We start from the raw sequence: 23,162 nt of genomic DNA, 5'->3' as shown, positions 1-23,162 counted from the left end.
CACTCACACACACACACACACACACACACACACACACACACACACACACATTAAATCAAAGATTTAATGATTCTGTTTCAGAATGAGTGTATCATACTACTCTCTTTATGCAGTATATACACTGCCGTTCCAAAGTAAATTATTCTAATATGCTGATTTATTATCAGTGCTGGAAACAGTTTAAGATTTTTTTGGAACCTGTGATACTTTTTTCAGGATTCTTTGATGAATAAAGTTAAAAAGAACAGCGTTTATTCGAAATATAAATCTTTTGTAACAATATACACTACCGTAGAAAAGTTTTTTTTTTTTTTGAAAGAAATTAATGCTTTTATTCAGCAAGGGTAAAAACTGATAATAAAGACTTATATTGTCAGAAAATATTTATATTTTGAACAAATGCTGGAGTAATGATGCTGAAAATTCAGCTTTGATCACAGAAATAAATTACAGTTTAACAGATATTCACACAGAAAACCATTATTTTAAATTGCAATAATATTTCACAATATTACTGTTTTTTCTGTATTTCTGATCAACTAAATGCAGCCTTGATGAGCAGAAGAGACTTCTTACTGACCCCAAACGTTTGAACAGGAGTGTGTATCGCATTTATGCAAACATTAATCATTTGCAGCTCCAGTGTTATTATAGTATCACTGCGATACTATTATAGCTTTTATAACTATTTTGAATAAAGTTTTTGTTTTTATATTTTTCATTTTAACTGGTTTGAGTTTTAGTCATTTTTTTTGTGTTTTTGTCACATTTATTAATCTGTATACTTTTTTAAATTAATTTGTATTTAAGTTTGAGTTATTTTAATGCTTATTTTAAGTCAAACTACATAAAAATGAGAAATATTGCCGGGGCAACTAGCAGAAAAAAATAAGTACATTTTGTTTCAGTTAATGTTTATTTTATTTCAAGTAACTAAAATGTTTTCTTAACGATTTTAGTTTAGTTAACTATAATAACCCTGACTGTAACAGCTTTTCTCACTCTTTTACTGTAAATGATGAAATATATTCAGGATGATAAACATAACATTTAATCTTAAAGTGCTTATGAGGCCACACAGAGTATGTGATTTTTGAATATGTGTGGTTTCATTTGTTCATACAATTTATAATGAATATTACTGTGAAAGTTATTGGAATAATCACGATTAAAACAATCACAGGTTTCATGCACAAATTTGTGTGCACACACGTTTAGTGAGTGAGACCCCTTATTAATAGAAAATTTAAAAAGAACAGCATTTTTTAATTAATTTAAATGTCTTTATGAACAATTGCTTTTATTACGTTGTAACTGTACGCATGTGTTTCCATGTAACAGAAACAAACAAAAAACTCTTTAGTACCATAATTGATGTCATGTGTTTTATTATAGGAGAGCATGAACTGATGAAATATATGGGTCAAAGACGAAAAAGGGTTTAATCATAAAAATAATACTGCTTTAAATTGTTGTTGTTTAAAAAAAAAATGTTTTTTTTAATTAAAAAGTTTTCTGTTTCATGTAATTGTATTTTTGTTTTTGTTTTTTTTTAATTTAAGTTAAAATAAAAATAAATTCTGCAGTTTTTTTTAACTAATTTTCTTTAAAGTGAAAAATACATTACAGCAATGAAAATATTTAAATTTTGAATGCAAACAATTATTTTAAAATGATTAATAGTTGCTATAAATACTATTATGGTATTTATTCATATAATTAGCTTTTATTTTTGTGTTCATTTTATGTGCTTTTTTTTGTCTTTTTAAAAATATTTAGATTTTATTTAGTTTTAGCAATTTTATTACTTCAATTAAAACTTATTTTAAGTTAGTTGCAACACTTATATGGGTCAAAGACGAAAAAGGGTTTAAGCATAAAACAGTAAGTGTAATACTGCTTTAAATTGTTGTTATTGTTGAAAAATTACACATTTTCAGTTTAATTTAATTGCAATTTTGTTTTTGTTTTTCAGAGCAAAAAATAAATATCATACATTTCCCCTGATTTACAGAAGAGACCCATTAAATGTCATTCAGTGTAGCAATCTTGTCAGGTATATTTACAACAAAAAAATCAATTTATAACATATTAAAAGACTAATTACTTTCACCCCAAATACTAATTAGTTGTAATTTTACATTTTTTAAACATGCCACTATCCTAGGTTTTGCCCGTTTGTCAGTAAGATTTTTTATTCATTTAAAACACAATGAAATTGAATATGCTCTCTTATTCTTTTATATATTTTAATATGTACAGGTCAGAATAAGCATGTTGTTTGAATTTTTACATAACTATAAGTGTTACTCTGAATGACAATGTAACATTATTTCAACCAAATTTTGACATTGTATTCTCCAAACACTTATTTGAAACCTTAAAAGTAGACACTTGCATTTAATGTGCTTTCTATGGACATATAATCACTTTTGTAAATTTCTTTTGATGCGGACATTTTAACGACGTCTTTGACCCACATACAGTACCTTGAATGTAATGCAAGTCGTTTTCGGTAATGCATTTACCAGATGCATAAATGTAAATTTATGTCTTTTACTATTAGGCAGCGCAGTGTTTAGTAGTAACTAGTATTGCGTTTTGAACACAGTCTCTGCTCTTCCAGAACGTTTCTCTTCCCCAAAGACATCGTCCCCTACTGGCCCAACAAAGAGAAGTATGGCCGACAAATCAAAAGAGGCGGGTTCGAGGAGGGCATGTGGGAGATCGAGAACGACCCGGGTGTGGGCCTCAGAGGTCAAAAGGTCAGCGTTTATAATTAACGTTATTAGAGGTGTAACGGTACACAAAAGTCACAGTTTGGTATGTTTTCATTACAGGAAAGGAAAAAAACTTAGTTCTTTTTACATCTGTGGCTTTGTCTTTAAAGGAATAGTTCACCCAAAAATGAAAATCCAGTGTGTAGGTGAGTTTGTCTCTTCATCAGATTTGGAGAAATGTAGCGTTGCATCACTGTGCTCTGCAAGTGAATGGGTGCCGTCAGAATGAGAGTCCAAACAGCTGATAAAAACATCACAATAATCCACAGCACTCCAGTCCATCAGTTAACATCTGGAGAAGACAAAAGCTGAAACAAATCCAGCATTAAGATGTTTTTAACTAAAAGAGTCCATAACCCATAATAACGCTTCCTCCAGTGAAAAAGTGTTCTGGTCTGAATCAGGAGAGAAATCTGCACAGATCAAGCAGCGTTTAAACAGCTCTAACTCAACTTTTTCACTGGAGGAAGCGTTATTATGGATTATGGACTCCATATTATGAATTTGGTTCTTACAAACGTGCAGTTTTTCGCTTCATTAATTCGGTGCGCATTCACACCAACCTGAAAGATTAGCAGCACCGAAGATTTCCGGTTCAAATACGTGTACCGTTACACCCCTAAGTGTTACAGCTTGTGTTGTTCGCTGTTATAAACCCACTGGAACATGAGTTTTGTGTTTGTGACAGAAAGCAGCGCTAGTGAAACGACTGTCAGAGAGTCGACTGAAACCGAGAGACAGGAAGAAGAAGAAAGAAGAAAACCAGACGGGATCCCGTACGGATTCAGCGCCGAAGAGGGAAACTCTTGTGAAACCCGGCAAAACAAAGTCTGAATCCGTCGCGCCGGCAGACGCTAAAACAACCGTAACGAGGTCGACGCGCTCCAGAGATTCGGTGACAAAGACCGTCACACCTGAGGACAGACGGATGGATGAAGTCATGTCTGCGAGGAGTGTGACGTTGGTGAAGACGCTCGCAGCAGGAAGGAGGATTTTACCGTCCAGGAAGATAATTTTAGCCAGACGTGCGGCAGCAGCAAAGACGCGCTCTGCTCGCAGGAAACACGCGCTGAACAGAAAGATAATTTCAACCAAGAAACCGATAGACGCTCATAATCACCAGCAGGTTCGTGTGATGTGAGATTAACAACTCTTGACCTGGTTTACGTTGGAACATGAGTTGTAGATTAAAGCAATAATCCCCGTGAAACCGTGGTTTACAGTGAATTTATAACAGCTGTTAGGTACGACGTGAAGCTGTTATAAATTCACTGTAAACCACGGCTTCACGGGGATTATTGCTTTTATAAAACGGTTATTCCATATACGTACTAAGGTTTCACAAAATAAAACAGAGCAAATAAAGTGTAATGATATTAATAAAAACAGTATTCTTCCACCAAACAATATAGTTCCTCAGAAACAGAGTTGCGACACTCCCTTAGGCTTCTATAGGAACTGAGATAATTACAGCAGTTTTTGACATTTTAACGCATTAATTTACCTCTCGGAAATCTGGCCATAGTTGTATTTTATGAAACGCGTTATAGTTAATGTTTAGTTTTAGATAATAGGCAGTTATGCTATATTTGCAGTTAGATAATGTGAGAAACACCTTAATAGCGATCATAACCCAGATGCTAGTTGTCATATTTTTAAGTTTTTAGTCTTTGCAATCTTTCTCTCATTGTAGGAAGTTGAATGAGTTTTAGTAAAGACTGCCCATTAAAGCAATACAAGAAAGAGTTTCCCTGAATGCAGTTGGTTGCCTTAAATTTAAATTAAAGGTTAAATTCCGTATTTGCCTGCCTTTTTTACATAAATGTCATAAAATAATACTGGGATGTGAGTAATTCATCTTTTTAAATTCAACATAAAAAAAAGCATAACTTATAAACACTGAGTGTTTGATAATGTCTAAATATAAAATGCAAAACTTAAAATAAATAAGCTATTATGACCGGTAAAACTCTTTACTGCAACTAGAGTAGAGCTAAATATATGTAGGCTATATTTATTAAACAGCCATACGGGCATCTAGTGGTTAAACCATGGCATTACATACATAGGAATATTATTTTTCTGGTCACCAAACGTCTCTAATTTGCCTCTTTGCACTGGAATTTAAAAACATTTTCTCTATTTTAAACCTAAATACTACACTAATTGTAATATCAATAATAAGCATATTAGAAAATATATTAATGCTAAGTATCTTCATCACTCCCCAGAATAAAATGCGATTGTAAAACGTAGTCAGCGTAGTTATCAATACACAATCAATGCACATATGATGTGTTAATAATCACTAGAAATTGCTGCAAATATAGTGAAACTGCTGTCTATCCTATTGAGAGCTCCATGAACCGCATGACCGCGTGGCGGTCAGATCAAAGCATGTCGCAACAAAGTGGTTGCCGAGCAACACACAAGCATAAACAAAGGTGTGTGTTTGTAGAGTAATTTACAACAGCTTCGAACACGGCTCAGCCAATCAGAATCAAGCACCGGAACGCTCCGCTTTATAAGTTGTTTTGTGTTGTAATCCTTCAGCCCTTGAGGGTCACGCGCTCCTCTGCGGATCTGAGCCAGACCACAGACGAAATCACTGCGACGCCGGTGACTCCGGCCGCTCTGAGACGGAAACACTCGCCAACTGATTCTGATGTGAAGGAAGACGCTCGTGTTCCTCTTCCTGTGACGAACAGCTCCAGCCCAGCAGGTGAACTCAAGTCTTTTAAAGGAGCGTTGACGTCAAATCTGTTTAATAGGCATTAGGGATCATGCACCGAATGTTAACGGCCTTAAACAATTAGTAAATAAGCAGCAGAACGTTGTTTTCTAATACACGCAGGAATTGCATGTATTCTGACAGCGCTGCACGAACTTGTTAACAAGGGTTATCTGCGCTGATACGGTGTTACTCGTCAGCTGCATTGTAACATTTTAATGAAGGCATGTGACGATGCGATTCGTAATGAGACTCATTTATAAATCTGCTGTTGTTGACAAAAAGAAGCGCTGAGGTCTTCCTGCGGCCAAAATAAAAGCTGAGAAGAAGCAAGAACTCCCTCAACATTCATTGCTATTGCTATTTAATTTATGCAGTGGTGAAAACAATTGGCAAAATACATGAGGGAAAAACTTTTAGGCTTTCTCGGCTTCGGCCAAGATTTTTCGTGCATCCCTAATAGGCTTTACTCGCTTTATTTTGTGAGTTATTTATAGCACTACGGTAGATGTGCTTAAAAATTAACTAAATTATTAAATTCATATTCCTGCCGCATCTCGATTCTCCTGTTTTGTTTTTTTTTTGTTTTTTTTTTAATAAATCTGTTTTATCTTTTTCCCTAATTCAGTTTTTTTTTTTTTCTGTTGTAATTTTTCTGGATTCCATTTTATTGGTTAAATAAAATTTTAATAATCAAAAAGCATGCCTAATTAATTGAAACCTTGAAACGTTTACAATTTAACAACAATTTATTAAAAGTTTAACAAAAAAAGTAATTTCTTAAGGGCCTTATGAGGGCCGTTTTATTTTTTTCCAAATTCTGTGATTTCTGTTTTATTTTATTTTTCTGGATTCTGTTTTAATGCTTAAATTAAATTTTAATAATCAAAAAGCGTGTTTAATTAATTGTAATCATGAAACTTACAATTTAACAGCAATTTATCAAAGTTAAAAAAATTTATTTATTTTTTTTTCCCAAAATTCTGTGTTTTCTGTTTTAATTTGAATTATGTTTTAACGGTTCAATTAAATTTTAATAATCAAAAATTGATTGTTGGAATTTAACTGTTAAACTTAAAACGGAAAAAAATTGTGTGATATTCTTTAAAGACTGAAATATATATTTTTTTAAGTTTACATTTTAATAATTCCATTATATTTCCCATTTTAATTTTTAAAAAAATTAAGTTTTAATAGTTTAATTAAATTTTAATAATCAAAATGCATGTGTAATCAAATGTCAATCAGTTTTAATTAGTATTATTAATCAATTATATTATTTGTTTTTGAATTGTTTTATTACAACTTTAAGAAGTGTGTTTTACAGTAATAATTGATTTCTGCTGTAATTTCTTAAGATTAAACCGAACTTTTATTTTGGCGGTTTGCAGTGATGACGAGTAATATTGAGCAATAATATCATACTCGCTTTTCACCAATCAAATCAAGTCCTGCTTGCTATTTTTCTTGCTCAGTCTTCAGTTTCACTAAGTCACATTACGGAAATGAAATTATAAAAGAGCTTCTTATCTGATCAGAGCTGCTGAATTTACAGGCTCAAAGAAGAAGCGGCTCACAGAGGAGCAGACGTCTGCACCAGAAGAGCCGAAGAAGAGCGAGGACATAATAAACACACAAGACAAGGACGAACAGAATAAACACAATCAGACGAACCGCGAAGCTCTGATTGTCTCTGAAAAGCAGGACGAGACGAAAGAGGAGAAGAAACCGAAAGATGAAGAGGTGAGAGCGGACGAGAGTGCTTCAGAGAGACAGAGGAGCAGCGATCTGACGTCTCTCTGTGTCTCTGTGTCTCTCAGAGGAGCAAGATCCTGGCCGAGAAGAGGCAGAGCGTGCTGAAGTCACTGCAGGGATTGGTGACGTCTACAAGAGGAAAGACACAGACCTGCGCAGAGGAGCCGCTGAAACGGCCCGAGAGGAGCCGCGGGGCCCGCAGCGAGAACCGCAGCCCGGCAGAGGAGGAGCAGAAGGGAGAGCCTGACCGCAGGAGCACGGAGTGAGTGAGATCAGACAGCACTGAGGAGGCTTTGGCTGTGCCTGATATTTACATTTCCATACTGGCGCAGAGGGTTCGTCACGAATATACGATATGATATCGATTCTCTGATACCTCAAACAGTTCTACGATACGATTCGATTCTGTAGTATATCGATCGATTTATCGATGTTATGATATTAGGGATGTAACGATTCACTCAAGTCACAATTCGATTCGCGATTTTGAACTCACGATTCGATTCGATTCGCGATTTTCAGCTCACGGTTCGATTCACGGTTTTCAACTCTCGATTCGATTCACAGTTTTCAACTCTCGATTCGATTCACAATTTTGAACTCACGATTCGATTCACGGTTTTGAACGCACGATTCGATTCACGGTTTTGAACTCACGGTTCGATTCACGATTTTGAACTCATATTTAAATCGATTTTCAACCGGCTCGCGGTTAATCGTTACATCCCTAGCGCAGAGGGTTCGTCACGAATATACGATATGATATCTAGGAGAACGCACGATTCGATTCACGGTTTTGAACGCACGATTCGATTCACGGTTTTGAATTCACGATTCGATTCACGATTTTGAACTCACGATTCGATTCACAATTTTTTTTCTTTTGTGCTCCAGGGTCACAAATAGCAACCAGCGTAAAGTGAGAGGCGCGCACTCTTTATAATGCAGCACACATATCAGCAGTGTGGAAGCATTTAAAACTGTCCGAGAAAAACAAGCACCGACAGCGAGAGACTATTTAGGACTGCATCACATGTCTCCGATGAGAAGAGGAAGGGGTGATTGTTGCTGGGATTCGATTCACGATTTTGAACTCACGATTCGATTCACGGTTTTGAACGCACGATTCGATTCACGGTTTTGAACGCACGATTCGATTCATGGTTTTGAACGCACGATTCGATTCACGCTTTTGAACGCACGATTCGATTCACGGTTTTGAACGCACGATTCGATTCACGATTTTGAACTCACGATTCGATTCACGGTTTTGAACGCACGATTCGATTCACGGTTTTGAACGCACGATTCGATTCATGGTTTTGAACGCACGATTCGATTCACGCTTTTGAACGCACGATTCGATTCACGGTTTTGAACGCACGATTCGATTCACGATTTTGAACTCACGATTCGATTCACGGTTTTGAACGCACGATTCGATTCACGGTTTTGAACGCACGATTCGATTCATGGTTTTGAACGCACGATTCGATTCACGCTTTTGAACGCACGATTCGATTCACGGTTTTGAACGCACGATTCGATTCATGGTTTTGAACGCACGATTCGATTCACGCTTTTGAACGCACGATTCGATTCACGGTTTTGAACGCACGATTCGATTCATGGTTTTGAACGCACGATTCGATTCACGCCGTTATGTTTTCTAATGCAGGCACAAATTGCATGTATTCTGACAGCGCTATCTGCTTCTTAACCAGGGTTCAAAGTCCAAATCTGCGCTGATACAGTCGTCAGTTGCTCAGTAACTTTTTAATGAATTTTTACAAGGCATGTGACAATGCGATACGTGCGACGTATTCGTAATGAGACTCGTTTATAAATCTGCTGTCAACAAAAAGAAGCTCTGAGGTCTTCCTGCGCATTTCCGCCAAAATAAAAGTTGACTAAAAGCAAGAACTCCAACATTCATAAATGTTAGTATTGTAATTTTACTGTTGTTCTGTAAAATAAAATAAAAAGAAAGACAATAATAATGATAATAATTACAACAGCTCTGTTTTAATACATTTATTATAACATTCACACATAGCATGGGATCTGTAATATTTTAAAAGAAGTCTCTTCTGCTCAGCAAGGCTGCTTTTGATTTTACAGTAAAAATACATGCCTGATTCAAGAAGGGGGTCTGATCGCCAAAAAAATATTATTTTACTAACTTACTAATTTTAAGTTAAATTATGCTTTGTTGGTATAGTGTCTGCTAGAATGTTAAAAAAAATGTTCAGTGTTAAATATTTTTAAATTGTTGTTTTGTAATTGATTTTTTCTTTGAAAAACAAGACAAAACAGTAAAAAGCACATTTTGGCTATTTAATTAATGTAATTGCATGAAACAGAAACAGCAGACGAGCTGAATGAGATGCAGATTCACTCTCTGCCAGCAGGTGGCGCTTGAAGCATTTCCTTGGTTTCCGCTGTAAACAAAGCAGCTTATTTACAACTTATGAACTTTAATATGCATTATACAGAGGCAAGAGGAAAGTAATTGATTTTTTCTTTGAAAAACAAGACAAAACAGTAAAAAGCACATTTTGGCAATTTAATTTATGCAATGGTGAAAAAAATTGTCAAAACACATGAGGGAAAAAACTTGAAAAACCGTGTTTGGTTTCGGCTTCGGCCAAGATTTTAATTTCGGTGCATCCCTAATGATATCGATTCTCAGATACCTCAAACATTTCTACGATATGATTCGATTCTGTAGTATATCGATTGATTTATCGATGTTATGATATCGTGTACCTATTTTAAACAACCATCTACATTTTTATTAACTCACAAATGCAACCAAAATATATAACATGAACATTTATGTGAAATTTCCACATCCTGTACCTCAGTTTGGACAATCACAACAAAAAATATGCCTGCAAAAAATCAGTAATCTTATGACATGACAACAGTCAAGAAAGTCTTTCAGGCTTCTGTGCTACAAAAAATACATTAATGTAGAAAAATAAATATTTTTTAAAAATGACAAAAATAAAGCTGTTAAAACGTATTTTTATTTGAGACTTTTTTGGCTGCTACTATGGGCTCAGTGCTAAGAATCTTTTCTACAGATAATTACATTACAAGCAATAGCGGAAAATAAATACAATAGAACAAAGACACAAATTTAATGCGGAACGTCACGGAATTTGTCAAAGTTTGGATTAATTAATCAAAAGTAGGTCAGTACACTGAAATCAGATGGCGATACGAATATTAAACCGCAAAAAGTGTTTTCAGTAAAACTAGCGTCATATACACTCAGAAGCGTAACGGTATTCATGGCAACCCGTCAAAATAAAAGTTCGGTCAGAAATCTATTATTGTGCTGTAGAATGTACGTAATACTACTACTGCTAGTACTAATAAATTATTAAAACTTATTTCTTTATGGAATAATCACACAATATTTCTCCCATGTTTTTAATTTTAATAGTAAATACCCTTTGTTTGCCAAAAATAAAGTTTGTTTTCATTTGATAAAAAGATCAAATAAATTACCGTTTTATGTCTTCATTTGATAACCAGAAAAATTAAAATACACAACACACTTTTTTTGGAAAAAAATAAATAAAAACATTTCATAGGGCTGTTGTAAAAATAAATTTTAATTAGTTTTTATGCATTTAAATAATTAGACGTGCTTAAACACTGAATTTGGTAACAATAAAACAGAACGTGAGAAAAACATAAAACATATTTCATAAAGCCCTAAACATGTAGCTTTTTGTTAAACTTTTAATATATTGATTTTAAATTGTATAAGTTTCATGATTTTATTAATTAGACATGCTTTTTGATTAATAACATTTAATTTAATAATTAAAAAGGAATTTTTGAAAATAAAAAAAACGGAATTTTGAAAAAAAAAAAAACGTATTTCATAATTATCATTAGTCATAGTCATCGTTATAGTTACCGTTATTGTTATATTTAATAATTGTAATGTAGGGCTGTCACGATTCCTCAATTTAGTTTGACTATTCGATTTAAAAAAAATCCTCAACTGTCGAGTAACCGGCAAAACACAGAAAATTCACCGAGAATACATCATCTTTCTGAACATGCAAACTGTTCATCGCGATTTCAAAATAAAAGCTCAAACCCTCGCTCTGAGTTTGCATGTTTTGATGTCCACATATTCATGTCGTAAAGAAACGGCCAAATATTAAAGATTAAGTGGACATTTGAATTAAATGTTGTTTAGTAAATATTAAACAAGGATTAGATCGCGCAGTAACGTGTAAAAACAATCGTCAGGCATGTGTTATAATGCGTTATTGCCTCATTGCTATTATATATGTATTTTAATTCATTTTAAAGGCTATTGTTTGCTTGGGTCTATTTTTATTATCTCAAAAAAAAATTATAATTATCCAATTACTTGATTAATCATCAGAATAATCAAACCAAACCAAAATAATCGTTAGCGACAGCCCTAATTGTAATATTTGTAATCGTTTTTGTGCTAGTTGTTGTTCTAGTTGTCATTAGTTATTGTTATAGCTGTATTAGTATTTGTTTTTATAGTTAGATGCATTATCATTATCGTAGCTAATGGTATTGTTATAGTTATAATGGTTATTGCTATCATTATAGTTATCAGTTATTGTTATAGTTGATCTTATTGCAATATAATCATATAGTTATAAAAGTTATGATATTAGTCGGTGTTGTAGTTCTCGTCATTAACTGAGTGTTTCTACAGACAGCAGAACAACAGCAGCAGCAGAGAGGAAGAGCTCAGAGGTGAGACACACACATCACTCCCAGACACTGAATCGACGTGTGTGTGTGTGTGCGTGCGTAGATCTCTAACCGTGTGTGTGTGTGTGTGTGTGTGTGAGTGAGTGAGTGAGTGAGTGTGTGTGTGTGTGTAGATCTCTAACCGTGTGTGTGTGTGTGTGTTTGTGTGTTTCAGCTCATTCTTTGTCCGTCACAGACTCTTTACTCTACCGGCTTCATGGCGACATCAGGATCTCAATGACGCTCGAAAATCCAGTATAAACCTGCTTAATTTCATTATTTTATTTAAGGTTTACACTAGGGATGCACCGATACCACTTTTTCCTGTGTGTCTGTCTGTGTGTGTGTCTGTGTGTGTGTGTGTGTGTGTGTGTGTCTGTGTGTGTGCGCGTGTTTTGTCTGTGTGTGTATGCGCGTCTGTGTCTGTGTGTGTGTGTGCGCTTGTGTGTGTGTGTGCGCGTGTGTGTGTGTGGTCAGATGCGCTGGTTTCGTGGCAGCGAGGCGATCATGTTTAAAGCCTCCATGTTGTATCATCGCTTTAAAAACATCTACCTCATCGGAGACGCCGACGAGACTCTGAGTCAGGAGTACATCGACTCGCTGCAGGAGGAGAGCGAGACAGACGCCGGAGCAGGTAATAACACACTCGTGAGAGCATCGCACGGCCCTCTGGGATACTTCGATTGGTCAGTAACTGATTTCCTGCAGACGTCTCTCTGCTCACAGAATCCAACCATTCACACTCTAATGATCAACTCTTATGTACAGTTTGCCATCTTCAGTTTTGTTTTTTGTTTTTTTTTATATTTTAATTTATTATTATTATTATTATAGTATTATACTGTGTATCTGGCTTAGTATCATTAACTAAAACTAAACCTATTAAAAACATTATCGTTAATTGAAATAAAGATGACACAAACTAAGCGAAGATGTAGAGATGTTGCCTTTGAAACTAATTGAAATAAGTTTGAGGGAAAGCACTAAAATTAAAAACTAATAAAAATGACAAACGCACATAACAAAATTACTAAAAATTAAAAGGAAACCTGAAAATATGAAAATAAAAGCTTCTTCACAATATTAATAAAAACTACACTATTATACAAATAATACTAAAATAACACTGCTATTTATATGTATGTATATTAAAAAACACTATATATTTTGTTGTGTTTTTGTCAGTTCTTGATTTTATTTTTGTCTATATTTTGTTTTAGTTATGTTAGTACATCAAGTTAAACTAAATGAAAGTGAGAAATGTTGCCTTGGCATTTTTTAAATATATTTTAATTTATTTCAGTTGAAGTTTTTTATTAAAGTAATTTTTTGTGGTTTTAGTTAACTATACCAATCCTGGTATGTCCTTTTAAAAATTATAGTTTTTGCTAACAAAAAAAAATGAATTCTATATATTGTTCTATATATTTTTTTAGCATTTTGATTAAATTAGATTATTTTAAATATATTTAATTTATAGTCTGCATGAATTATTTCAGTTAATAGATTTCGTGTTAGTTTAGTTAAAATTTGTGGTAATAACAGTGCGTCTCTGTGTCTGTGTTCAGCCGTCAGTCTGACGAACGTCTGCGAAGAGACCCGAGATACGAAAGAAGCGCCTCAAACCACCGAACACGTGCCTCACAGGTGTGACATCATCATAATACCATCATAACATCATAGTGAGCCTCACGATACAGGAATAGTTCACCCAAAAATGTGCTCACCCTCAGGCCAATCCAAGAAGGGCTTTATCACTCTGTCACTTGCCCACCAATGGATCCTCTGCAGTGAATGGGTGCCACTTTCACTGGAGGAAGCTTTTTATGGACTCGTATTTTAGTTAAAGGGATAGTTCACCCAAAAATTAAAATTAGCCCATGAATTACTCGCCCTCAAGCCATCCTAGGTGTGTATGACTTTCTTCTTTCAGACGAATCCAATCGGAGTTATATTAAAAAACGTCCTGGCTCTTCCAAGCTTTATAATGGCAGTGAATGGGTGATATTTTGCAATAGTCCAAAAGAAGTCCAATAAAGAGCATCCATCCATCATAAAAAGTGCCTCACACGGCTCCAGAGGTGAATAAAGGCCTCCTGTAGCGAATCGATGAGTTTGTGTAAGAAATATATCCATATTTAAAACTTTATAAACCGTAATCTCTAGCTTCTGCTAACTGTTGTACGCGCGTTCATTACGGCAGATGACGTAGGCGTAGCGTAAGCTCGTCTGTAAGAACAAAACAAAACACCGGTCACGAATTAGAAGCACAAAACGAAGATTTGCAAAGAAGAATGTCGGAGGATTTCGATATAAGCCAAGGGACTGGTCTTCCTTTGCTAAAGTAAGGAAACTTTGCTTCCTTTGCTCCTGTAAACAAACGAGATGAGCATATTCTCACCGGACCTTTTAAATACAGATAGGTTTCTTATAAAAACGCATTGATTCGCTACAGGAGGCCTTTATTCACACACACAATAATCCACAAGTAATCCACAGCACTCCAGTCCATCAGTTAACATCTGGAGAAGACAAAAGCTGAAACTAATCCAGCATTAAGACAATTTTAAAGGGATAGTTCACCCAAAAATGAAAATGACCCCATGATTTACTCGCCCTCAAGCCATCCTAGGTGTGTATGACTTTCTTCTTTCAGACGAATCCAATCGGAGTTATATTAAAAAACGTCCTGGCTCTTCCAAGCTTTATAATGGCAGTGAATGGGTGATATTTTGCAATAGTCCAAAAGAAGTCCAATAAAGAGCATCCATCCATCATAAAAAGTGCCTCACATGGCTCCAGAGGTGAATAAAGGCCTCCTGTAGCGAATCGATGAGTTTGTGTAAGAAATATATCCATATTTAAAACTTTATAAACCGTAATCTCTAGCTTCTGCTAACTGTTGTACGCGCGTTCATTACGGCAGATGACGTAGGCGTAGCGTAAGCTCGTCTGTAAGAACAAAACAAAACACCGGTCACGAATTAGAAGCACAAAACGAAGATTTGCAAAGAAGAATGTCGGAGGATTTCGATATAAGCCAAGGGACTGGTCTTCCTTTGCTAAAGTAAGGAAACTTTGCTTCCTTTGCTCCTGTAAACAAACGAGATGAGCATATTCTCACCGGACCTTTTAAATACAGATAGGTTTCTTATAAAAACGCATTGATTCGCTACAGGAGGCCTTTATTCACACACTGGAGCCGTGTGAGGCACTTTTAATTATGGATGGATGCGCTTTATTGGACTATTGAAAAATAACACCCATTCACTGCCATTATAAAGCTTGGAAGAGCCAGGACATTTTTAAATATAACTCCGATTGGATTTGTCTGAAAGATGAAAGTCATACACACCTAGGATGGCTTGAGGGCGAGTAAATCATGGGGTCATTTTCATTTTTGGGTGAACTATCCCTTTAAAATTGTCTTAATGCTGGATTAGTTTCAGCTTTTGTCTTCTCCAGATGTTAACTGATGGACTGGAGTGCTGTGGATTACTTGTGGATTATTGTGATGTTTTTATCAGCTGTTTGGACTCTCATTCTGACGGCACCCATTCACTGCAGAGCATCCATTGCTGAGACACTGATGCAATGCTGCATTTCTACAAACCTGATGATCTCGGATGATCCTGAGGGTATTTTCAGCAAATGTTAATTTCTGGGTGAACTATCCCTTTAAGAACTCCAGAACAGCCTGGTGTTCAAATGTTGCTTGTGTTCGTTGCGGAGGATATTGTCATGTCTCTCGTTAGAAGAGCTGTTAAACAGCTGCAGACGGTCTCACTGATCTCTGCTCTGTTTCCAGTGCGGACCGGAGCTGACACGAGGACACCGCCGGAGTTCAAGTCCTGCTTTTATTGTTGTGTTGTTATTCTGGAATCTGGCTTTTTATCCGCCGTCGGAGAGAGTTTTATGCGATCGCGCTGATAAGAAGAGCGTCTTGGCCGATTCCTCGTGAGGATTTAGTGTAAATCACAGGGTGTTTCAGCAGCTCTTCTTGGAGCTTTGCCGTCAGGTTTCGTGTCACAGATGAATCCCAATGCCTTGACGTCAGTGCTTTTTGATACTTCAGACAGGTGTCGTTCTGCAGGAAAAGAGAGAGAGGCACGAATAAAGGTGAAGTCTGATTTGATTCTGATGCTGACTGACAGGTCAGATTTATGCCTTTCCTTTTCTCTCAGAGCATTAAATCACATCAGCAGTGAACTTACAGACTTCAGGTGTGTTTTACAATCACGCTACAGTTAAGCTCTGAACTATTTGAGGGACATTTGCCTTAAATAGTGTCTGAAAATACAGCAAATCTAGTTCGACGCACCCTAGACGGATGTTTGTCAGATGTGACACTATCAAGTACATGTTAAACCTGAGCATTAAACTGTTGTGTGTTTGCACACAGGGCAGCTACATTCTAATCATACAGTAAACACACACTAGCGAGTCTGTATCACGCACACTATATCTGCTAATATCACACACGCTGTCTTTAATGAATGCATTCAGCCGTAACACGCACGTTCCGACGCCCCGAGATCTGTATTATAAAGCACTCGCATGTGCTACCTGTGTGAATACGCATTAAACTGATCTTCAGTACTCTTTGGTGCCTGTGTTGTGATTTCAGACTTATTAACAGCTGAGGGCCTTCAAAATGCAGACTTGGAAAGCAGCTCGCTGTTTGTTACTGCATCACAATGACGTGTGCACATTGTATTTCCAATGTGATGAAAACCAAAAGTTAATTATATACAGTATATATATATACAGTGGGGAAAATAATTATCTGATCCCCTGCTGATTTTGTACCAGCAAGATTTTTAATGTTTTTTAAAGAAGTCTCTAACCAAGCTTTTGAATGTTACAAAAGCTTTTTATTTCAGAAAAATGCTGATCTTTGGATCTTTCTATTCATCAAAAAAATCCTGAAAAAATGTAATCAACTGTTTTAAATATTAATAATAATAATAATAAGTGTTTTTTTGAGCAGCAAATCAGCATATTAGAATGATTTCTGAAGATCATGTGACACTGAAGACTGGAGTAATGATGCTGAAAATACAGCTGCGCATCACAGAAATACATTACAGTTTAACAGAGATTCACATAGAAAACAGGTATTTTAAATAGTAAAAATATTTCACAATATTACTGCTTTTGCTGTATTTTTGATTAAATAAATGCAGGCTTGGTGAGCAGAAGAAAAACAAAAACTGTTGACAGGCAGTGAATTTTAACAGAATATCAACCAAAAAGTCCAGAAAAAACACGGTATATAAAGGTCATAAATTGATTTGCATTTCAGTGAGTCAAATAAGTATTTGATCCAAGATTTTACAGGTGCCCTGTCCATCGGCCCCTCGATGTGGTGAAGTTTGAGGGGCCTGTACATGTGCCTTCTTGAGCGGAGGGACTTCCATTTCTATTATTTGTAATATTTACATATATATTTTAATATATAATTTATATTATATATAAATATGAATATTTTATATATAAACAAAACATATTTTTAAATGTATACATGCATGTGTGTGTATTTATATAAATGCATAATAAATATACACAGTACACACACATATATTATGTAACCAAAAACTTATTTTGGATGCGATTAATCGTTTGACGGCGCTATAAAAAATAGTTGACAACTAACCCAAACATTTCCGGATGTATGATAGATTTTTAACCATAGTTTCATATCATCTAAAGTTCTTTGCTATTGTAGTCAACATGCTCATGATTTAATAAAGAGAGCTTTTATGTTGTTTTTAGCGTCCCTACTAAATTCTACACCCTTGGCATTCATTATATAGTGTATACTGTGCGTGGCGCTCAGTTTAGGAAGCCTACTACGGCTCTTGAATATTAATTACGTGACGGGCGCCAGTCTGCTGGCCAATGAGCGAAGCCTGCTGTGGACGAGGCGTGGCTTATGAATATTAATCAGGATATGTGTCAGGAAGGTTACCAATCAACTCGATTAATATTCATGAGCTCAGGTTTCCCCGTGATTCTGCCTCCGGTTCACACAAACCGTTGCGTAAAACAGAACTGGGGTATTATTTATCACTTTATTAAATTAAATTATTATAAATATTATTACACTGTTTCTAATCGCAAAGCGCGTGCGTGACGCGTCGGTGGGCGTGTCCGGTAAGCCAGACGTCACACCTCCGACCGTACCGAGAGGCTGAACCGAGTCCGCCGCCGCAGAGCCGCCTTCAGCAGCAGCGCACTAGGCGGAGATCCCGGACGGATCCAGATGTGTGACTGTTAATGTGAGCAAACGTTCCGCGCCGAACTCAGGGAATCAAGCGCCATGGCTCAGGTCGGTAACGGAGCGGACGGCGCGGAACCGGAGGAGGTGAGTGTCAAATATCTGACCGTGTCTCCGTGACAGCGTTGCTCATTAGGTGTCGAGGCGCTGTCACACTACATAGGGCTCTTTTCCTCTCGGACGCGGAAGTCGCTGTGTGTTTGTCTAGATTTCTTCACGAGACTCGTCAGTCACAGTGATTTAATTACATATTGACTCGGTGTCAATAACAAACGCGTGTGTGTGTGTGTTCAGGTAAACGTCATTTGCATAATTATGCAACGGCTGTGACGTCATGAAGGTAAAGCACAATAGCCTTATAAAAAGTGCTGCATAATCCCACGGTGCACTATCAGTATCTACATGACAACTTGGTATGGTTACTATAATAACTGGTGTTTTCATGGTAGATGTTTATGGCAATGCCAATAATAGCTGCCATCATAATTAATGTTTCCATCTCATATAGTCATCATGGCAATACCATGGTTACCATCATAACTGGTGTTTCCATGGTAAAAGGTCATGGCAATACCATAGTGACCATCATAACTAGTGTTTTATTGGGAAAAGTTCACGGCAATACTATGGTAATACCATCAAAACTAGTGTTTCCATGTTCTGTTTTTATGGTAATACCATGGTTACCATCAAAACTAGTGTTTCCATGTTCTGTTTTTATGGTAATACCATGGTTATCATCATGAGGGGTTTTTCCATGGTCTTTTGTTGTGGCAGTACCATGGATACCATCATATCTAGTGTTTCCATGGTAAAAGGCCATGGCAATACCATAGTTACCATCATAACTACTGTTGTTATGGTCATTTTAATAACAGAAAAAGTCTAATATAACGTGTCAGTGCCGTAGCACGTCATTTCTTATCTAATACTGTCACCTCACAGAAATGTTTCCATGGCAACCAGGTGCTTCAGCCTGCCGTTGTGGATTGGTATCCACTTATCCTAAAAACACACACACACTCGTAATGGCGCTGTGTGTTTGAGATCATCTGATGAAAGGCTTTTAAAGTGTGAGTGTGTGTGTGTGTCTCTCAACTGCTAGAGGTGCAGTAATTCATATTCACAACAGCATATAATGACTGAGTGTGTGTGTGTGTGTGTGTGTGTGTGCGCGCACAGCAGATCCAGTTACTCTCACTGACCTTGTGCTTTTTCCACTGCAGATAGTCTGTTGTTGATCGGACACAGATATTACTGCTTGTTCACTGAGAACAGTGTGTGTGTGTTTGAGCCAGTGATCTGTAGCCTAACGCGTGTAATCCACTTATGCCATTACATTACACTACACACACACTCACACGCACACACTCTCTCACACACACTCACACTCACACACACACTCACACACACTCACTCACACGTACACTCACACACACACTCACACACACTCACTCACACGTACACTCACACACACACTCACACACACTCACTCACACGTACACTCACACACACACTCACACACACTCACTCACACGTACACTCACACACACACTCACACACACTCACTCACACGTACACTCACACACACACTCACACACACTCACTCACACGTACACTCACACACACACTCACACACACTCACTCACACGTACACTCACACACACACTCACACACACTCACTCACACGTACACTCACACACACACTCACACACACTCACTCACACGTACACTCACACACACACTCACACACACTCACTCACACGTACACTCACACACACACTCACACACACTCACTCACACGTACACTCACACACACACTCACACACACTCACTCACACGTACACTCACACACACACTCACACACACTCACTCACACGTACACTCACACACACACTCACACACACACACACACACACACACACGTTCATTTGTTTGTTGAGCTGTTAAATGCGACTAAGAGCATTTCTGCATTTCATAAAACAGACACACAGACCACAAACTCACTCCTCGTGACGCTAGTCAGCTGTTCTACATATCACTCATTTGAAATGCTTATATAATTGCTTATGATATTCCAGCAGATGTTTCTCAGTGTCTGATTGTTCTTTAACACTCTTTCATCTGTCCTGTCTGTGGCATCATAATTTCACCATTCAATTCGATGTTAATTCGTTTGAATATATATCAGGTAACATGACATTTTTTTCTTCTCTCAACTGAAGATGTAAACTATATAGAGAACCCTGTCACTCGGTGAATTACTTTAATATTAAAAGTCCAAGCTATTAAATTCAATTGCTGTTTATTTTTAGATGTAATAATTAACACTCAAAACTGAGTTGTATACCGACATTTAAGAGTTTTTGTGTTTAATGATATAATTATGTTTCTGCTCCAGTTCATTATTGAAATGTAGATATTAAATGGTGGCTGGTGATTTATTCAAACATTAAATAAAAAACATTAACAGTTTAAATAAAAATATAATGAATATGCTGTTAAATGCTTGAGTTTATGGACATCCAGTCGGCGTTATTTTAGAATCATTGATTCTATTATAGTTTTTGTCGATATTTTAAATTAGATTTTATTTGGATATTTTCTGTTTTCACTTTTAATTATAGCTCACATTTTATTTTGTTATTTTTATTAGTTTTTTTTTATGTCTTTAGCTTTTATTCATATTTATTTCAGTTTTAGTTATGTTAGTACTTTAAGTTAAACTAAATGAAAATAAGAAATGTTGCTTTGGCTACTAGCTGAAAAAAAAAACTACGTTTTTTTTATATAATTTATTTCAGTTAATGTTTATTTTATTTCAAGTAACAGCAATGTTTTAATGGTTTTAGCTTTAGTTAAGAATAATAATCTTGCCTTAGAGTGAAAAAAAAATATTTCTTGTAATTGTGACTATATATTGACTGAACTATAGTGAAATAACAGATGTTATGAAAAGTCTTGAATATATTATATGTTAAATACCCAGGTCTGATTTTAAAACAGAGGAATTACATTCTCTCTCACACACACCCTGCCAAAGACACACACCACCACAATGTCTATAAGACATTAAATAGTTTGAAAGGGCAAACTGGTTTACCAGCATTCCAGTGAAAGTCTGATTGTCTGTTTACAGGTTAATTCTTGTTTTCTCACAAGTAAACTACACATGTGTCTTCATGAGTGGATCATTCATGAAAATCTGTTGCAGCACATTTATACTCATTCACCTTTGTTCTGTGTGTGTGTGTGTGTGTGTGTGTGAGTGAGTGAGTGTGTGTGTGTGTGTGAGAGAGAGAGAGAGAGTGTGTGTGTGAGAGAGAGAGAGAGAGTGTGTGTGTGAGAGAGAGAGAGAGAGTGTGTGTGTGAGAGAGAGAGAGAGAGTGTGTGTGTGAGAGAGAGAGAGAGAGTGTGTGTGTGAGAGAGAGAGAGAGAGTGTGTGTGTGAGAGAGAGAGAGAGAGTGTGTGTGTGAGAGAGAGAGAGAGAGTGTGTGTGTGAGAGAGAGAGAGAGAGTGTGTGTGTGAGAGAGAGAGAGAGAGTGTGTGTGTGAGAGAGAGAGAGAGAGTGTGTGTGTGAGAGAGAGAGAGAGAGTGTGTGTGTGAGAGAGAGAGAGAGAGTGTGTGTGTGAGAGAGAGAGAGAGAGTGTGTGTGTGAGAGAGAGAGAGAGAGTGTGTGTGTGAGAGAGAGAGAGAGAGTGTGTGTGTGAGAGAGAGAGAGAGAGTGTGTGTGTGAGAGAGAGAGAGAGAGTGTGTGTGTGAGAGAGAGAGAGAGAGTGTGTGTGTGAGAGAGAGAGAGAGAGTGTGTGTGTGAGAGAGAGAGAGAGAGTGTGTGTGTGAGAGAGAGAGAGAGAGTGTGTGTGTGAGAGAGAGAGAGAGAGTGTGTGTGTGAGAGAGAGAGAGAGAGTGTGTGTGTGAGAGAGAGAGAGAGAGTGTGTGTGTGAGAGAGAGAGAGAGAGTGTGTGTGTGAGAGAGAGAGAGAGAGTGTGTGTGTGTGAGAGAGAGAGAGAGAGAGTGTGTGTGTTTGACTCCCAGCTACAAAATCAAAACATTATGAAGATCTTTGAAGCCGTTTTTGTGAGATTGTCATTGTAGGTCAGTGCATCGTTTTGTTCTTTTAAGTGCTGCTGTTTCCTTTGCAGTTTGTCAGATGTAGTGAAATATTAATGACAGTAGCACACTCTTTACACGAGTCCTGATGCATTATCAAGCTCCTCGTGCATTAGAATCGTGACGGGCGTCTGTCGGGCAGGATCACTGACGCCCGGTATAATGCAATCGTCTGTAATATTGTTTCAGATGACTGACATTTAAACTTTTCTGGACATTTCTGTATTGAAAGCTGTTGGATTTGTCCTTTAACTTCAGCTACGGTGATTCATAGAGGAATCTCTGTAAAAGTTCACTCATAATCAGCAGTGGTTAGAATTAAAAAGCATTATGTGAATTAAATGCTTGAGGCCAGAAATTCATACACGCTTTGTAATTCCTCATTCAGCGAAACTAGAAATACAGGATCCGTTGACAGGTTATTATGTGAGAGAGATTCTCAGTGAAATCTGACTGTGCCTTCATTGTTTTCTGTTTTGATTTATTATTTTAATGTTTAATTTTTTTTATAATTTTTAAATTATATTTGAATGTTTTATTTACTATATTTTATTTTTTTAATATTTTAACTACTTTTATTCTTTTTTTTATTCTTTTTTTATTTTTATGTCTGTAAACCACGTTTTGTCTGCAGGATATGTTGGTTCATTCCAAATATAAAAAATTACCCCCAAGGCTGCATTTATTTGATCAAAAATACAGTAAAAATTGTGAAATATTATTAGAATGTAAAACAGCTGTT

At 36.5% G+C, this 23,162-nt stretch overlaps 3 protein-coding genes across 3 annotated transcripts in view; all 3 read left to right on the top strand.

The window, feature by feature from the left end:
- LOC107702151 (lens epithelium-derived growth factor-like) overlaps positions 1-12,291 on the top strand; it is a 13,235-nt gene extending 944 nt beyond the window's left edge. The window contains exons 4-10 of the mRNA XM_016504392.1: positions 2,627-2,765; positions 3,469-3,906; positions 5,334-5,502; positions 7,067-7,254; positions 7,332-7,528; positions 11,993-12,033; positions 12,206-12,291. Coding sequence (XP_016359878.1) covers positions 2,627-2,765; positions 3,469-3,906; positions 5,334-5,502; positions 7,067-7,254; positions 7,332-7,528; positions 11,993-12,033; positions 12,206-12,291 — 1,258 coding nt within the window. The remainder of the gene's footprint in view (positions 1-2,626; positions 2,766-3,468; positions 3,907-5,333; positions 5,503-7,066; positions 7,255-7,331; positions 7,529-11,992; positions 12,034-12,205) is intronic.
- Positions 12,292-12,479: 188 nt separating this feature from the next.
- Positions 12,480-16,629, top strand: LOC107702156 (PC4 and SFRS1-interacting protein-like). The gene is made up of 3 exons (XM_016504397.1): positions 12,480-12,664; positions 13,599-13,677; positions 15,839-16,629. Exons 1-3 carry the CDS (start codon positions 12,508-12,510, stop codon positions 15,852-15,854), a joined length of 252 nt encoding a protein of 83 aa, XP_016359883.1. The 5' UTR covers positions 12,480-12,507; the 3' UTR covers positions 15,855-16,629.
- A 1,337-nt stretch (positions 16,630-17,966) lies between these two features.
- LOC107702150 (tetratricopeptide repeat protein 39B-like) overlaps positions 17,967-23,162 on the top strand; it is a 23,886-nt gene continuing 18,690 nt past the window's right edge. The window contains exon 1 of the mRNA XM_016504391.1: positions 17,967-18,397. Coding sequence (XP_016359877.1) covers positions 18,353-18,397 — 45 coding nt within the window. The 5' untranslated portion in view covers positions 17,967-18,352. The remainder of the gene's footprint in view (positions 18,398-23,162) is intronic.

Source organism: Sinocyclocheilus anshuiensis, unplaced genomic scaffold (genome assembly GCF_001515605.1).
Source record: "Sinocyclocheilus anshuiensis isolate Anshui unplaced genomic scaffold, SAMN03320099.WGS_v1.1 scaffold1762, whole genome shotgun sequence".
NCBI classification, from domain to species: Eukaryota; Metazoa; Chordata; class Actinopteri; order Cypriniformes; family Cyprinidae; genus Sinocyclocheilus; species Sinocyclocheilus anshuiensis.
The sequence above is the reverse complement of the archived record's forward strand: the minus strand, read 5'-3'. Positions and strand labels throughout refer to the sequence as shown.

Excerpts from the sequence above, each read along its gene's own strand:
- LOC107702156 (XM_016504397.1), top strand. The coding sequence starts at position 12,508 with ATGCGCTGGTTTCGTGGCAGCGAGGCGATCATGTTTAAAGCCTCCATG. Across the intron at positions 12,665-13,598 it reads CGAGACAGACGCCGGAGCAG|CCGTCAGTCTGACGAACGTC; the intron begins GTAATAACACAC and ends GTCTGTGTTCAG.